Raw genomic sequence first — 14,079 nt, 5'->3', positions numbered from 1 at the left:
GGCACACGGGGCGGGCCCGGCCGTGCCCCCCCCGCCGCCTCGGCTGGAGAGGCTCGTGGCCGCCTGCACGGAGGACCGCGGGTGAGACCGGTCGTGCTTCGCCTGCCGCTTCTCTGTCCAGGCCCTCCTCGTCAATGCCATCTCGGGAACAGTGGGAGGTGGTAAGGGAAACCAGATGAGCGCTACCCACACTGGGCACTCAGGACAGGCCGGACCACTCCGCAGAGCACTTCTGTACCCCAATGTCCAACGCCAGGCCAAGCTAGACACGAGCAACTCAATCAGAGATGTTGACCAGTGGCCAGAGTCTGGCGGATCACCGCTTCGCCCGAAGTACAGGTTACGCAAGGGCTGATCTCTAGGCCAGGGCTTCTGCTAGCTTAGGTGGGGCCCAAACTGGAATTTAAAGTGAACAAGGAACAGCACTCTCTGGGTGGTCCTGCTGGGCACCCAGGTCAGGGTCACCGGTTGAAATCAGAGCCCTGAGCTCCAGCCAGGCACACTCTAGCGTGTGTAAAACGAAGTTGTTAATTCATAACATGCTCTTAAATGTGTGGTCAAGCGCCCTGAGTCTTTTTAAACAGAACATGGTTAAATCAACACGAGCCACAAACACATAAATCCTTGCAAAAAAAAGAAACCATGCAAGAGACCACAGGACAAGCAGTTGAATCTTGAAAAGCAAATAAGCCTGACACTCACGCGGTGTGTGTGCGTTGTGTGCGTGTGTGTGTGTGTGTGTGTGTGTGCGCGTGCGTGCACGTGTGTCCACTCAGCCCTTGCAGGATGGGACACAACGGGAGATAGGCGAGCTCCTGGCCCTCCCCTGCACCCACCACGATGGTTGTCTTCGGGTCTTTGCCGGCCAGCTCCCTCACTGCCATCTCTTCATCAGGCTGTCCAAAAGTAAAGTAGTTTGGGTAAAAGGCGCCCGCCAGCACAACCTGGAAGAACATTTATTCTCATGAAGTGACTGCAGTATTCTTCCGTAACAGCTCACTATCCAGCAATCTAGGTGTGATGCGACATCTACAAACGCAAAGGGTACACGCCAGCACAGAGGCGCGACTGGCCACAGCACCGCCACGGAACAGCTTAAGGCAGCCTTTCTTTGAAGGAGCCGAGCACCCCTCAGAGTGCGGTGAGGAGCAGGGTAGGCTGCACGAGGGCGGGAGGACGGCCCAGCTGAGCCCCAGGGCTGGTCCGCTTCTTCCAGCACGCCCTGCCCTGGGTAAGGCATGCTCCCAGATATCCAGAGGCGCTTGGTCAGGATTCACAGACGTAGGGCAGTAGCTAGTACCCAATATTCACTTCTAAAAAGCAATTTGCAAAAAATCCCCAAAATACACTGTTTGAAACATATAACCACAAAAGACTCTCTCTCAGCCTCAAGGAAGCTTTACATCCAGAAAAACGTGTACACGCCTAGAACCTCAGTTTACAGACATCTACCCTGAGCCCAGTGTGGCATGCAGCAGCCAGCCCTCCTGAAACCCCACGGCAGGTGCATTCTCTACCCCACGACTCCCCTAAGGCCCCGTGCACCAGGCCACAGTCTGACTCCATGGCCTACCCAGGGCCCACATTAAGAGCATTCTCACCATCTCCTAAGTGAAAGCAGTCCAGCCACAAGCAGTGTGTGCTGCTAGGACACTGTGCTCTGCCTGCTGGGACCACATGGGAGGCCCTGGTTCGACTCCTGGTCTAATCTAAAAGGCTGGCTGTGGTGGCATGCATCTAATTTCCAAGGACCTAAAAGCCGGAGGCAGGAGGATGGCCAGCTCAGTCAAGCCTGGCCTAGGCAACAAAGAGAGACTCTATCTTTAAAAAGGCGGAACAAGGTGGTGCACTTTCCGTGTCAGCGGAGGGCTGAGGCTGGGGAGCACGGACGCTGCCTTTACAACACGGGCCCGTCAGCGGCTTGGTGGTTATGGTGAGGAGCAGACACGGCTGACCGTGATCTGAATCCCAGACCCAGCAGCTTGCAGAGCACAGCTGGGCGTGTGGGCGTGCCGAAGACTCCCAAGAAGAAAATGGATTGTGCCTAGCCATCACCCCAGGGGGCAATTCCTCACTCTCTCTCTCTCTTTCCAGCAAACACACATACTCTATAGCAAATGTTTAAAAACGGAAAAACAAGAAGCCAGCAGGAGGTGCAGTGATTAAAGCACTGGACTCCCCCATGGCCAAAGGTGGTTTGAGCCCCATAGCTGGCAGCTTGAAACTCATACCAGGAACTCCTGTGTGTGTGCCCAAAGTCCTGGGGAGGATGAGAAGGGACTGCAGCGTGGCCATCCCCCGGGAGGGTGACTTCTCGCTTCCTAGCTCTCTCTATCTCTGTGTCTCTCTGGCGAGTCCATGCATCCTACAGCAAAAATCTCTCCGGGGGAAAAAAATGAAAACAAAACAACGTGTTATGGTGTGGGTAAAGGTTTGCACCCCAGAGTTTCATGTTCGGAATCTGGTCCCCAGGGTCATGTGTTGGGACACGGTGAAGGCTAGGGGGCGTGAGTAGATTGTGGCGGCCCGACCAACGGACGCTGTCACTGAGATCAAGTGCGTTCGCTCTCTCCCGAAAGGGAGTGTGGCTGGTATAAACGAAGACCACTGCTCCCAGGTGCCCCGCACGCACCTGCCCCTCTGCTGCCGCCCGCCAGGCTGCAGCGGCCTGATGCCAGCCACACACCTTTGGACATTCCAGCCACTGGGACTGTGAGCAAGGAAACCTCTGCTCTTTATAAACCGCCAGCCTCACGCACTTCTGTAAGTAACACAGTCACAAACTAAGACAGCTCTGAAGCTGACGGTGCTCCTGCAGCCGTGGACTCTACTCTGCAGGGGCACGCTCAGGGAAGTGCGGTCCAGTCGTCGACTCAGCTGGAGGAGAACTGAAACTATAAAAGATGAATTTTCCTTGGTTCCCAAGCACAATATAAATACTGTGAACCTAAAAACCCCCTTTACAGAGAGTTTGGGCATGGCCATCCCCCAGCACAGCTGCTATTAGAATGTAGGGGTAAAAAATTTCTTAGCCAGGAGACCTGAAAAGGGGAAAGTTCCAGGACAGAGCCATGCGGGACGTGGGCCGCACCTGCAGAATGAAGCGCTGCTTGTATGTGTACTCGGGGTCAAGCACGGGCCGCCGGGAGTCCACACACATGTTGAACTGCAAGATTCGGGTCTTCAGCTCTTCGTACAGCTCAGCCACCTAAGAGAAGCACACTGAGAGCTGAGGCCTTGGCGCACGTGTTATCAGAGCAGTGACGACACTCGGAATTCAGTCCACAGTGAGGACAGCACCAACACACGCGGCTGCACTAACTCCAGGAAAGAAACTCCCCCGAGTGACCCCACCCTGTCCTCTGCCCCAAGGCTACAGAACCGCACCATCCTGAGGAGCAGGAGCCCCACATCGCCACATCCCTGAGACACACCAACACCCCACCACACTCAGGTGGGCGGCTACTGCTGCCACCACTGCCGCCGCAGCTAGACTGGCCAGCTGCACCCCGACCCCAGAACACCTGAGCCCACACAGCGCCTGCCATGCCAGGACTCAGACGAACAGATGCAGCAGAAAGCTGTCCTCGGGAATGGAAGGGTGAACTGACGCAGGCGCTCCCCCCCAGTCAGTGGCCACTCCCCCCAGCTCTCAGTTAGGCCCTCACACCTCACAGGAGCCCCTAAGAAATGCAGGCTCCTTCTCCTGACCCACGCCACAGTCCCACGCCTCCTGCCTCACGAAGTCCTTCAGGGACAGCAGTTGCCCTCTCAGCTCCTGCCCACAGGTGACCACTTATCTCCCAACACTGGGGCTGACAGGCTCTCGAGAAACTGGACGGCACCCTTGGGATCAGGACCAGTACTGCTGGTGGCCAGCCAGCCTGCCCGGTAGTCCCTCAGCAAAGCCGAGCCACGGCTACCATGACCCTTGCCATTTGTGAGACACGCACAGACATCACTCCGCTGGTCCCCCGAGAAATCACAGGGGACTCCGCTGCTGCCCCGACTCAGCCAGAACCAAAGCACCGCACCCAACTAGCACGGCAGGACACAGCCTCCTCGAGGACAAAGGCGTCCCCTGAGGAACGCACACTGGGCCACCCCGCAGTATGGTGGTTACGCAGCTGGAGCTCACGTGGCTGACTGCGTGGTGCAAGTCCCGGCCCCAGCGGCTTGAAGAGTGCCAGGCGCACGCACCACGTGTGCCTGAAACCCTGAGAGGAGAATGGAGAAGACGGGATTGAGGCACGGCCACCCCCCGGGAGTGCTTCCTCACTTTCTCTCTCTCTAGCAAGTGAATGTACTCTATAGCAAATTTTAAAAATTAGCAAGAAATGCCAGGTACTTGAGGAAAACCTGTAACATGAAAGAGACCAGAAAAGAAAAAGGAAAGCGAGCAAGCTACTCCACACAACTGGGAGAGAGGACACCCCGCAGAGGCGGACACCAGCAGAGCCCGGGGACGCGTGAGAAAGAAGGAGACGTGGCGCCTCCAAGGAACACACGAAGGCTCCAGGAGCAGATCCTAAAGAACATCTTTCACATGAAGAAGAACTCAAAATAAGGAGCCTGAGGAGACTCAGCAAGATACAAAACCTACTGACAACTTGATGAGTCAGGAGGACGGCCCACGACCACAGTGAGAAATTCAACAGAGAGGTCGTAAGCACTCCCTAACGGATCATCTCAGAACTCAGTCACGTCACAGACAAGACACACGGGGCCGACTCCATAACAGCTGCTGCTCACTGTGCAGAGCAGACAGGACGCCACCGGCCCAGCACGGCTCAGATCCGGGCCCCAGTGGCAGCAGGCTGGGGGTGCGTGGTGCGTGTCCAGGATGCTGACAGGGTGGAGGCGGAGGGGGGACAGTGGCCAGGCCGCGTGACCAGGCCCCACCGAGGGCGGCGTCTCTCTTTCTCTCACGTGTGCACACAGTGGAGAAAAAGAACGAGAACCTTCATGTTAAACATGTACGCTAGAGAGCTTCGACAGCAGGACATCTCTGAGGACACATCTTCGGAGCACATCCCAACAGAGCGGAAAGTGACGAGAGCCCACAGAGCTTCTGGGAGAGCATTAAACAAGCACTCATGTTATGGGAATGCATTTCAGAAGACAGAGAGACACAGAAAGCTTACTAAATACTGAGTTGTCTGAAAAGCGGTGAAGTAAATTTTTGTTTTTCCATGCTAAAATGGATCATGACTTTTCCTACAGCCCAGTAAGACAACTGCCGAAAACTTACAAGTATTGGGAGAGACAGGACAGCTGGGTACAAGAAGCTGAAAGATCCCCAAGGTACATTCAACCCAAAGAGGTCCTCGCTGAGGCATATTAAACAGCCAAAAGACAGGGAGGAGTTGAAAAGCAGCGAGGGAAACCTGCCAAGTCACACATTAGGAATTCCCTCAGACAAACAGCAGCCTGTCAGCAGAGACTGCTGTCTGAGAGGGACCGAAACATATTATTATTATTTTTTAATTTCAGAACTGACTAATTATCTTGCAAATTGTGTCATAATGAGTTTGGACGCCTGGGCTGTTGAAACCCTGTACGTTCCAAAGGTCTGGCCCATCTCTTAGGAGGCAACTGCAAAACGCATGGACTCATCCTGCCTGGTAAGAACCCCTTTGCGCACCTGAAGGCTTGGGCTACACCAGACAGGGCCTTTGTCTATGAAGTGTCAGTCTGGCCCCTGGAAGGGCTAAAGACTGGATGACTAAGATCAGCCACACGGACCCAGCTGGCCCACACACGCAACCCTCAGTAAAACCCGACACAAACCCCACGTGAGCACCCTGCTTGGCAGGGCCTCGTGCCGCATCACGCATCACCGGGCCTTCGAAGCTGCACTGGCCTCTCCGGGCTCCTCCACCTGCCTTCACCCTGGTCACCCAGCTCACTCGAATCTGTAACCTTCAACTGAGACAAACCATAGCTGACTACAACAGATTTTCTGAGTTCTGTGAGTCCTTCTAGAGAATCACTGAGCCTGAGGGTGGTCCTGGGACCCCTGAACATATAAAACCAAGAGACAATGAGAGCAGAAGAAACACATGGCATCCAAAACAAGGAAGAGGTTACCACTTGACACAGAATTCAAACTAAATTTAAAAACTACATATAACTACGCACCAATAAACTTGAAGATCTGGTCAAATGAATACTTGAATAAATAATTCAACTCATCAAGAATGACTGTAGAAGACCAGTACACTAGAATGGACCAACAGCCACCAGAGAAACTGAGAGGGCTATTTCTATTTTTTTATTTTTTAAAAATTTATTTATTCTTTTTTTTTTTTTTTTTTGAGAGGTTTTTGCTATAGGGAGCGTGCACTCACCAGACAGACAGAGACAGAGAGACAGAAAGCGAGAAATCACCCCCCAGGGGGGATGGCCACACCGCAATCCCTTCTCCTCCATTCTCCTCTCGGGATCTTGGGCACACACGCACATGCACCCGGTGTGAATTTAAGCCACCGGGTCAGGAACTCGAACCGCGGTCGACTACGTGGGAGTCCAGCAACACAGCCATTACACTAACTGCTGGTCCCAAGGGGGTTATTTCTTTAAACAATCTATACCTCAAGAAGAAGGGCACTGGTCCCCAATGCTTTCAAGAAAGTGTTTCATCAGACTTCTAAGAAACACATACTCCCAGTTATTCTATTGTTAATTAAAACTGCTCCTGTGCAGGCCGGCCAGTGGCAGGGTGATTAAGGCACTGGATCCCACATGGTCAACTGTGCAGTTTCAGTCCCAGACCCAGTGGCCTAAAAATCACACTGGGCACATGTGAACATGTGCCCAAAATCCCAAGAGGGGAATGGAAAAGGGACTGTAACGTGGCCATCCCCCATGGGGGTTGATGCTCATTCTCCCTCTCTCTGTCTCTTTCCCCCCAACAAGCACATGCATCCTATGGCAAAAATTTTTTAAAAACTTAAAATTGCCCCTGTGCAAGCAAAGACGTTTGCCCCACAGGGTGGCAGAAACCCAGATCTGCCTTATGTGCGCATGCTCATCATATGTGCATAAACATGCACACACACAAACCACAGGTCAACTGCATACATGAATACAGAAACAAAAATGCTAGAGATGGTTTTGACTTTTAAAACCCAGTAATTTTTTTTTCTTTTTTTGGAGAGGTTTTTGCTATAGGGCGCGTGCGCTCACCAGAAAGACAGAGACAGAGAGACAGAAAGCGAGAAATCACCCCCTGGGGGGATGGCCATGTCGCAATCCCTTCTCCTCCGTTCTCCTCTTGGGATCTTGGGCACACATGCACACGCATCCAGTGTGATTTTGAGCCACCGGGTCTGGGACGCAAACCACAGTCGACTACGTGGGAGTCCAGCAACATAGCCATTATGCCAACTGCTGGTCCCTAAAACCCAGTAATGTTTTGAAAGAAATTATCATGAGGGTTTATTCCAAGAACACAAGGCTGGACCAATAGTAGGAAGCACATATGGAATTTACTTAGTGATAGGTTAAAAAGAAAAACACTGGGACCAGCAGACGGCCTAATGCTTACATTGCTGGACGTCTACATAGTCAACCGTGGTTCGAGTCTAAGACCTGGTGGCTTAAAAATCACACTGGGTGTGTGTGCGTGCATCCCCAGAATCTTGGGAGGAGAATGGAAAAGAAGGGATCACAGTGTGGCCATCCCCCGGTGGGTGATTTCTTGCTTTCTGTCTCTCTCTCTCCAGTGAGCGCAAAGGCCCTACAGCAGAAGTCTCTCTAAAAAGAAAAAGACCATATGTTTATCTTGATACGTCCTGAAAAGAAACCTAACGAGACCACACATCCACTCCTCATGAAACGATGATGGGAAAATAAAATTCCCTTAACTTGACAGAGAGCATGTACACGATCCAAGCAGCTATCACATGTGACAGTGAGAACGTGGGGCATTCCCTGAAGTTGCGAACACGCGGAGTACCCCTACTACCCTGGTAAGGCGTGCTAAACAGACATCTGAAAAGCAGCTTCATTGCAGCCATCTCACCAGAAGTGTAACTTACCTCTCTAATTCTCTTGATCTGAATGTAATGTAACCGTCCCCAGTCAAGTTCATCCTTTAAATACACAAAAGCACGATATTCCACATTAAGGTAATGGAGTTGAATTGGCTACTAAAATATGTATGTCTCATTTGAACATTTGCTGAAGGTGAATTACTGAGCTACTGAACAGTCTACTCAAGGTGACCATGGTTTTTCTTTTCAGGTGCTTCCAACTCCACACTGAAGTCAGAAAATATAAGGGAGATCCTAGCCAAAAATATTATAATGCAGTAACTCTTGTTCTTATGAGCTCACCTGTCTCAAAGGACGTCGACAGATTGTACACGAACAAGAAAACAATATGGCTAAATCTTTCAAACGTAGTTTTAAAGAGAATACTTATTGGCAGAAATATATCTAAGCACAGAAAACTTAAATACACACAGACCTATGAATAGTCTTTTGAACCTAGTCAGTTTAGAAGACGAACAAAGCCTAAAGAAAAAAGGAAGACAAAGCAAAATCGAGGCTAATCGGTTAAGCTCTTCTAAGTCCGTTACATCTAGCCTAAGTGAAGGCCAGGGGAAGGGAAAGGCTGCAGCAGCGTCAGCTCCAACTCTGACACCCACCGGGGAGGCAGCGCTCAGAGCACAGCAGCTGCCGGCCTAGAGTGAGCAGTGCTGGGCCTGGACAACAGCACGTTCCACCACAGGCCTGGGTTCGCTCCTGAGAAACGGTCAAAGCAAAGGCACTTTGCAAAAGGATTCAGGTAGAGACGACAGCCTGTAACTCTCGGAGGACAGTCTCGTGAGAGCTGCGCAGTGACTGCAACTCGGGGGAGAGCATCAAGTCTTCCGTGATCACTCAAGGCCATTTACAAAGAAACGAAAAGGAGACAGCTCACCAACCTTTGGGTGCCGCAGCTCTCCTCTCTGTCTGCAAGCCTGCCACGTCTAAACACAAACAAATGATCCAGAGTTTCAAAGGACTTCACTGTCTGAAGAACTTTTTAAAATCCAATCTCAATACATCATGACCACAGGACACTTACAAACTTATTTTTCCACCAAATTCATACAACTGAACTCACACTCCCATCTAGTTCTTCAGCATAATTTATTTACTTATCATTAGACACCAATAACTCTAAAATAGTTTTGTTAGAGGAAACATTCTCACTTTCTACCTCACAGGTTTATGGTACAAAAATATACCCACACTCTGTGGCGGCTGCTTTTGTAGCAGCACTACAGAAAACTTACTTTAAAGGCCTCCACAAGTGCGATACAGTCACTCTTACTATTGCCAGAGAAATTCACTTTGTTCCTATAAACACGCAAGAAAGAAGTGTCACTTAATGGCAATAAAACAAAGCGATACTTTAAAATATTAATGTTAAGTACCTATATCCATCAAGATGCTGTCTAAATGGTATCGCAAAAAAATTCTTCAAAGAAAGAGCAGCCGCTAACAACAGAGAAAACAGGAACGTGAGACCGTCAGAGCCGCCACGGCCCCCGCGGCACTCACCTGCTCTCACACTCACCTATGATAAGACACTCGTCTAGACAGCCAAACACGTGCCCCAGGACGATGAGCTTGCCAAGCTGCTGGCTGACAGGAAGCTGGGCTAACACCCTTCCTAAGAAGGTCAGCTCACCATCGTGTGGGTTTTCCTCTTCTCTCTGCCCACTCACTGCAAGGGCTCCAACCTTTAGAAAATAAATTAATGCAATTAAAGCACGGACTTCTTCACACTTCTTTCTCCCTTAACACAGTGTTCAAAGATAAAGATGGAATTGTGGTGAGTAAGGTCCTAAAAGACGCCGAAGTCGATTCGTGAAAGGCTGACGCTACCAGAACACATTTTTTGAATCTGTCCTTGAAACTCTGAACACGTTTTACCATTCTTTCAAACGTATAATACTGGGAACTAACACTCAAGGCCACTCCATAAAAGTCTAACCACTCCCAATTTAGCAAACACAGCATGCACAGTACTAAGTGAAACCTGCTGGAGTCCACCCCCGTGAGGATGGCCCAGGTCTGTGGGAACCCCAGAGTGACCCGGCACACTGGGTCCTCAAGCACAGGAGACTGCACGCGGTCTCTAACCCGTTTCCCAGAGCCGCAAGCCAAGTCCCACTGGTTCTTGTGCCTCATGTCTAACATCATAGCTCTTCATGCTATGTTTGTGTTTCCAAGAAAAAAAAAATGTTTTTTGAGAGGTTTCTTCTATAGGGCACATGCACTCGCCAGAAAGACAGAGACAGAAAGTGAGAAGTCACCCCCCAAGGGTGATGGCCATGCCACAATCCCTTCTCCTCCATTCTCCTCTCGGGATCTTGAGCATGCACGCACACGTGCCCGGCCTGAATTCAAGCCACCGGACCCAGGACTCAAACTGCAGTCAACTACATGGGAGCCCAGTGACACAGCCATTACGCCAACTGCTGGTCCCTCCAAATAAATCTTTAACATCCTTCTTAAAGATGGTCGTGCTTTCGGACCAGCAGTTAGCATAATGGCTATGTCACTGGACTCCCATGTAGTTGACTGCGGTTCGAGTCCCAGACCGGGTGGCTTAAACTCACGTCGGGTGCGTGTGTATGCGTGCCCAAGATCCTGAGAGGAGAAAGGAGGAGAAGGGGGGACCAGCAGTTAGTGTAATGGCTATGTCACTGGACTCCCACGTAGTCAAACGCGGTTCAAGTCCCAGACCCAGTGGCTTAAACTCACACCAGGCGCGTGTGCATGTGTGCCCGCCCAAGGTCCCAAGAGGAGTATGGAGGAGAAGGGATTGCAGCGTGGCCATCCCCCCGGGGGAGTGATTTATTGCTTTCTGTCTCTCTGTCTTTCTGGCGAGCACACATACCCTATAGCAAAAACCTCTCAAAAAAAAAAAAAGATGGCCATGCTTTGGGGAAACCCTGCTGTCTGTAGGTTCATCATTTCCCGTCCACTGCATATTTGCAAAATATTCCATCATAAATATGTACGATAAGATTTGCTGGGAAAAGGTCATCTATTTACTTTAAAATATTATCGTGTTTGTAATCTGATCTTCCACGCAATGCAGAGCAGAGGAGAAAGCGGCATTCGAGTTCTCGCAGATCCCCAGTCCCTCTCATAGATTTTTTAGACCACGAGTCTTTCAACACACATCGCTCTGCATCCGAGTCCGTGGCAGAGCACCCAGTGACTTTATCACAGTTATCACTCATGACAGAGACGGACTCAACTACATATGCAGAAAAAGCCTCCTGAACTCGACAATGTGTGTGTCGCAGAAACGCAAGCAGGTGTCTTACACACAGGTGAAGCCCAGAGGCACCACCACTTCAAAGGGCAGAGCTGACAGCCCAGCCCCGGCAGACAGCACATAGATTTGGACGCAGCTGGGGCCACAGCCCTGGCTGCAAGTCACGTGAGCAGAGTGACTGGCCGTGGAGTTGAAGACTCCACCTAGGAAGGCAGGGTTTCCGGAAATGGATGAGTGCCAGAGCACGATGAGGACTGAATGGCAGAGCGAAGACAGAGGAAGCCAAAGGAGATCAGAGCTCTGTGGGTGCCTCCTCTCTTCCACTCTCACCACTGAGAGCAGAGCCACGCCTATCTGGGTAGGTAAGAAAACCAGGGAAGTGAGACAGGAGGGTTGTGAGTTGTGGTAAGACAACCAGCAAAGCTGGCCTGACAACACTTACAGTCTAGAATCAACCGTTCATCATTACATGTGACTTTTCAAGCAAAGACTACTTACAATAGTCAGAATACCTTAAAGACAGCCACATTATGAAACTCAGGTTCCCTACAGAAAGAGCACCTCGGCTGTCCCCAATCCCGCCCTACCTCCTTTAGTAGAAGGATGGTACGTTCGATGTCGCTCAGACTAGGCGGGGAAAGGGCAGTGGCCAGCAAAGCTCTTGGCTCCCCCATGTCAAGTAGCTTCACTTTCAGTATTGTGCTCCCTAACGGACAGCGCTGAAAAGAGCAAGACTTAGATTAGGAAATAATAAAGCAACTACACCGGTTAGCCTATTCAATGGCGAGAGCTTCAGAGTGAGAGGCCGAGGAAGGCAGCAGAGAGAGAAGGTCAAGAGAGAGAGAGAAAGAAGAAAAAGGACGTAAGAGAAAGAAGGGACGAGAGACAAAAGCAGAGAGAAAGGACAAAAGGAAGGAGAAAAAACAGAAAAGAAAGGTAAATTGAGAAAGAAAGAAAAAGAAAGTGAAAAGAGGAAAGAAAAAACACTGATTCCACAATTATGTACTATACAAGGAAATGGAAAACGGGAACATTAAGAATAATCCCATCCAAGAACCAACAGACACTAGAAAACTCCAGTCATTAAGTAGGTAAAGTCCTCCGTTGGTGCCTGTGCCGAGTAAATGATAAACCAGCAGGTGATAAAGCCAAGTCTGGCCCGACAGAGATGACTCTGGAGTGAAAACCGTACAACACTCCAAATCACAGTACAGAGACTGCTGGGTGAGGCCCTGTAAACACGAGCTTTGTCAACTGCCGGAAGAGTTACCAGCATCTCGGGAACAACGTGGTCGGGGATAGAGCTGTCCCAGAAATCCCTGCGGATCAGTCTGTAACAGAATCCTTTAGACACTCGTCCAGCGCGACCTTCAGAAGAGAAATGTGCAGATACCATTAATTACCTCGACGTTAACAGGAAGACATACTCAAGAACAGTCATTAAATACAATTTTTTAAAAAAACTGAATTATCTTCTTCCGGATTATGTCAGTAAAACCTTTAGCATAAACCCAGCAGTTAGGGTGGCTGGATTCCACATGGCTGAATGTGGGGTTTGAGTCCTGAACCTAACAGGTTGGAAAACATGCCAGGCATATGTATGTGCCCCAACTCCTGACAGTAGAATGGAGGGGGGCTGCAGTGTGGCCATGCCTTGTGAGAGGTGGCTTCGTAATCTCCCTGTCTCCAGTGAGCACACGTGCCCTATTTCAAAAACTTAAAACAAACAAAACAAAACTTTAGCATAAGCTAATGTGTTCTCAGTAAGTTATTCCTATCCTACATGGGAATAACTATTCTAAAAGTCAGAATGCATTTTAGAAAGATTATACACTCCAGTCATAATTCTAAGAAAATCACCCAGCCCCAATACACAATAGAAACCCAAGCATTTTATTTATCTTTTTTTTTTTTTTTTTAATGAGAGAAATTTTTGCTGTAAGGCTCATGTGCTTGCTGGAGAAACAGAGAAAGACAGAGAGACAGAAAGCAAGAGATTGCCCCTCCACAAGGGGCCGGTCATACCACAATCCCTTCTCCTTTCTCCTCTCAGGATCTTGGGCACGCACGCATGCACACTCGCCATGACTTTTTTTTTAAACCACCGGTCCAGGACTCGAACAGCAACTGACTACATGGGAGTCCAGCGACATAACCATTATGCCATCTACTGGTCCCACCAAGCACTTTAAATAGCACACACTTTCTGCAGATGCATAGCTCATACTAGTGAAAATACTGAGGTCAGGGACCAGCAGATGACATAATAGCTACATCACTGGACTCACATGTAGTCGACCGTGGTTCAAGTCCCAGACCCGGTGGCTTAAACTCACGCCAGGAGCGTGTGCATGCGTGCCCAAGATCCCGAGAAAAGAATGGAGGAGAAAGGATTGCGGTGTGGCCATCCCCCTGGGGGGTGATTTCTCACTTTCTGTCTGTCTCTCTCTCTTTCTGGTGAGCGCACGTGCCCTATAGCAAAAAACCTCTCTTCTCCTCACCAACCCCTCCCCAAAAAGAAAATACTGAGGTCCCCAAGTGGAAGCCACGAAGCTGTGACAGCAGCTACAGTTCACTCAGGTCTAGGACGCACCAGGAGATGGAAGGGGCACCCAGACGCTCGGGCTGTGCTTGCTGCTACCATCTTACCTCATGACCCTGCAAAGGTCTACTTCCAGGAAGCTTTCAAGTCCAAGGAGTGAGCACATGAGGAGAGCTCAGGGCCTTGGGTGCCCCTGGAGACCAACAAACTGTTTAACTGTCTCGTGACTGTATCACTGTGGGGTAGAGACG

General features: G+C 50.2%; 1 protein-coding gene across 3 annotated transcripts in view; it reads right to left on the bottom strand.

Annotated features, from left to right (window-relative positions):
- Window positions 1-14,079, bottom strand: part of TDRD9 (tudor domain containing 9) — a 147,804-nt gene that overhangs the window by 33,850 nt on the left and 99,875 nt on the right. For 2 of the 3 annotated variants that reach the window (XM_006160071.1, XM_006160072.1), the window contains exons 14-22: window positions 12,557-12,654; window positions 11,874-12,005; window positions 9,571-9,736; window positions 9,428-9,491; window positions 9,287-9,350; window positions 8,933-8,977; window positions 8,043-8,096; window positions 3,092-3,208; window positions 837-944 (exon numbers count right to left, since the gene is read on the bottom strand). In XM_006160071.1, the coding sequence (XP_006160133.1) occupies window positions 837-944; window positions 3,092-3,208; window positions 8,043-8,096; window positions 8,933-8,977; window positions 9,287-9,350; window positions 9,428-9,491; window positions 9,571-9,736; window positions 11,874-12,005; window positions 12,557-12,654 (848 nt within the window). The remainder of the gene's footprint in view (window positions 1-836; window positions 945-3,091; window positions 3,209-8,042; window positions 8,097-8,932; window positions 8,978-9,286; window positions 9,351-9,427; window positions 9,492-9,570; window positions 9,737-11,873; window positions 12,006-12,556; window positions 12,655-14,079) is intronic. The other variant, XM_006160073.1, reaches the window with a different exon arrangement.

This window comes from Tupaia chinensis, unplaced genomic scaffold, assembly GCF_000334495.1.
Source record: "Tupaia chinensis unplaced genomic scaffold, TupChi_1.0 Scaffold000671_2, whole genome shotgun sequence".
Taxonomy (NCBI): Eukaryota; Metazoa; Chordata; class Mammalia; order Scandentia; family Tupaiidae; genus Tupaia; species Tupaia belangeri.
The sequence above is the reverse complement of the archived record's forward strand: the minus strand, read 5'-3'. Positions and strand labels throughout refer to the sequence as shown.